Consider the following 3,926-nt stretch of genomic DNA (forward strand, 5'->3'; position numbering starts at 1 on the left):
TTGACAAACAACATAATGTGTAATTCATGGCACAATTCAAACGGGATCGAAAGATAAGTTTTCTCTCTTCATTGACTTCAATACATTATTTTTCCGAAATAAGGTCCCATGGACCGGAAGTAGATGGGCGTGACTTCGCCACTCTATAGCAGTGCTGCTCTTGCTCCATCAGCGTTACCTAATGGCACCCTTAAAGTGGTAACCTCTGTATAATTGTCACACCAGTAATGTCCCCTAATGTATGTTTCCCCATAGATGTTCAGTTTAAGTTAACATGTAAATAAAGGATTGTATAATCTGAAGTTTCTCTCGTATTACATGGATGATGTTAGCCTAGTTACTGTAGCCATTCTGACTAATCAATAACAAGATTTAGAGCCATAAAACGGAGTAATACTTGTATTATTTATTGTTTAATGGAAGAATATGATCACAGGTTATATAAAACTCCATGTTGCGGAACATAAACCGGGACTACTTTAGCCAAAATAATTGTTCACAAGAAATGCTTTGAATCAGTAGGTACTTGTTGCTATCATTTCTAGCAGCATATCTATAGATGGGGTATTTTTCACTATGACGGATCTTCTGTTAGTGTCGTTGTGTATTTATTAATTACACCTGACAACTGTAATAAAAAACAAAACACACCGTATGCCACTAAAGCAGAAGTGCTAGGCAGCTGTTACGGGTTGTTAGAATGCGACACACGTTGTGTTGCACACATTTGTATATTTGTATTTTGTATACCTCACATGCTTTGCTTGAGCCTTTGTTTTCAACATTTGTAAGTTATAACTCCATTGACAAATAATCATATCCTTAATATCCGTACAAACAAATGAATAATGACAATAAGAAACTGTTAGCAGTGCCCTCTCACAGGGGCTACCAGTGGCTGATGAAAGAAGACCCCTACCTGGTTTGCATGTCTTCCCATCTGGTTTAAGCTGGACTCCAGTGGGGCAGGCACAGCTGTAGAAAGGCTGCACTGGAGAGAGCAGGCAGAGATGACTACAGCCTCCATTACTGTCACTGCAGGGGGTCAGGACTGCAGTCACACATCAGAGACAGAGAGGGAGAAGTGAAGAAGAACATAGGATTAGCCCATGTAGTCAATGTCTCATTATGTATCAATCACCACAGAACAATGATACCACTTTCATATAAAGGCTTGATGGTATATTGATCTTATTTCACAATTCACTCACTGTTAGGCTGCCGGTAGGCCTCCAGGACCTGGATGTCCATCGGAGAGTAGATCCCACTGAGGATCTCTCTGGTTTTATCTCCACTGTTTTTGTTGCAGGCGTGGATGGAGCGGGTCTGCCAGTCGGTCCAGTATAAGGTCTCCTCAGACAGTGTCAGGGCAAAAGGGTGGGTCAGGGTGCCCTCCACCACAGTCTCACTGCAGGAACAAAAAGAACCAGAGGATTTGTTCCATTAATAGTACTTTTACACACTCAACACGTGCCATCAATTTGAATTGGACAGTAATTGTATTATTACTTGATTGATCATGAATTGCTTTCAGTCGACAGAGGGCCTAACCCTATTCCTCAAACCCACAGATGCACATGCTCGCCCACCAATGTGTTTCGGAAGACCAGATGCAGTAACCAGCTTAAGCTTAATAACACAAACAGCCTTTGGCACTAAGGTTAGCTGTACGACAACGCAATATTATCATGATTAAACCAATACCCAAATGGTGCAGCCTAAACACAAGATTAGCTTCAGCACCCAACCCACCTCGGGCTGGGTATAAAACAACTATAAAGTTGTGAGACAAAAATGATGCTCTTGTCAATACCCTAATTATACCATAAATGAACTTAACAAAAAGTTATCAAAACACAAGCAGCCGTCACCCAAGACCTTTGCGTGAAATGATGACAGAAGAATATCGGCAAAATTGTATGAAACCATTGTATGATTATTAGATGTATTCTGTAGAAGTGAAACTACACTCTAAAAACGAACTCAGGCGACCTTTCACCTCCACTTATTTAAATGCATGGTTGCAAGATAAAAATGTGAGTTCATTGATTTGGATAAACATTTTAAGATGCAAATATTAATTTATAAGTTGTGTTGACATAATAATGTTGGTAAATACATCAACTTAATATTGTGTGTAATTTGAACTCTGATTTCTGCGTTAATTGACTTAAAACAAAATTCAAGTTGTAGTAACTAATGCAATTGGCTTGATAACTTAATTGTTCTACACCTTGAGTTAAGGATTTCAAGTCCACTCCCACTTAACATGCCTGGACAAGTTCCGACAGTTAAGACAAATAAAAATATACAAAGGACATTTTAAGGTGAGTGTCATCTTTTGTCATTCAAATACAGTAGATAGCCTTGTGGTTGCACTGTATAGGCAAATTGCTGTTTGAATGACAAAAGATGACACTCACCTTAAAATGTCCTTTGTATATTTTTATNCAGACATATTTTAAAACAAACCGCATTAAGATATTAGGTTAAACTCACCCAGATCTTGTAAGATAGTAATCACTTGTCACATTATTATCAAGGATTTCCTGACAAAATGAAGCAGTTGTATTCCTAACATTGGGGAGGTGTCTGTGCTCTGAACACCGAAACAGGGGGAAAAGGATTTTGTGTTGATGGTTGGTTTGTGGTCTGCTTGTCGCCTCCGGGAGACCCGAGGTAAAAGGACTAGGGAGCACTGCAGACCATTGGAGCTATTAAAAGCTGTCGTACCAACCAGTGTTCTGATGAAATTAATACTGAATGAGTGACAGCATGAGTTCAAACACCAGTTCAAGCTGAAGAGCTTGTCCATTATAAATGGAAAGGAAGGAGACAGGAATGCAAGAGAGGAGAAGAAGAGAGGAGAGTAAAAGAGATGGAGGGGGTTCATTATAGCTTGGATTAAGATTTAAAATAACAGCAACAAGCAGGGATGGATAACTGAAAGGCCTATCAGGCACAGGCATATGGGCCCATACTGTCAGCCAGCCTTGACTTCAACCACGAAATGTGACAATAAAAAAATAGATATTTTAAACCGAAAGAGAGAGATGATCATAGAGACGGAAAAAGAAACTACAAGATGCACAAAGAGAATATAATAGAAATTCAAATCAACAACAGAGATGAAAAATGACTGCAAGAGATGCAAAATCTCTCCACAGAAAAGCAGAACTAACAGATTTTTAACAAAAAACACATAATAACTACAAAGTGACCAAAAGAACTGCAAAAACAAACAAACAGACTCACAACTATGAAAAAGGGCGAAACAAATACAAAGAGACACCAAATGAGTACAGAGATTTGAAACAACAGGGAGGAAAAATGACTGCAAGAGATGCAACATGACGACAAGGAAAAGCAAAACTACCACACATACAAAATTACTACAAAGAGTTGCCACAATGAGAAAGGGCAAAACAAATAGAAAGAGACACAAAACAAATACAAAGAGGAAAACATTGACTACAAAAAGACACAATCACAAAGAGACGCACAATGAGGCTCACAATGACAACAAAGAGAAGTAAAATGATTACAAAGAAATGGAATATGAAAACAACTGCATGCAAAATTACTACAAAGAGATGCAAAAAGATAATTTTTTTAAAACACCTTTTTTCTATATAACCAAAATAGAAAAAAGACAAAAACAACTACAAAGTGAAACAAAACAAAGAAAAAGACAAAATTACCACAAAGAGACTAGAGATGGAAGAATTCGGCAAAACAGAAACATAATCACTAACTATTTTGTATATCAATGTATCTGTTTTTAAATGTAATATCTTTGTGTTTTGCACCACAAAACAAAGCATCAAAAACCTCCCTTTGTACTCTGAGAAACTAAGATTTAATGACATTTTAAAGACCAAACTATTATTTTAGAACATGATAAATAAATATCACGAAAATAATCT

The 3,926-nt window shown here is 37.5% G+C and overlaps 1 protein-coding gene across 1 annotated transcript in view; it reads right to left on the reverse strand.

Annotated features, from left to right (window-relative positions):
* The window catches only part of LOC104950646 (low-density lipoprotein receptor-related protein 5-like), an 8,445-nt gene extending 7,035 nt beyond the window's left edge, over positions 1-1,410 (reverse strand). The window contains exons 1-2 of the mRNA XM_010777191.1: positions 1,212-1,410; positions 920-1,051 (exon numbers count right to left, since the gene is read on the reverse strand). Coding sequence (XP_010775493.1) covers positions 920-1,051; positions 1,212-1,251 — 172 coding nt within the window. The 5' untranslated portion in view covers positions 1,252-1,410. The remainder of the gene's footprint in view (positions 1-919; positions 1,052-1,211) is intronic.
* Between the last annotated feature and the right edge of the window lie 2,516 nt (positions 1,411-3,926).

The sequence above is a fragment of the Notothenia coriiceps genome, unplaced genomic scaffold, assembly GCF_000735185.1.
Source record: "Notothenia coriiceps isolate Sejong01 unplaced genomic scaffold, NC01 NC01_scaffold00017857, whole genome shotgun sequence".
Taxonomy (NCBI): Eukaryota; Metazoa; Chordata; class Actinopteri; order Perciformes; family Nototheniidae; genus Notothenia; species Notothenia coriiceps.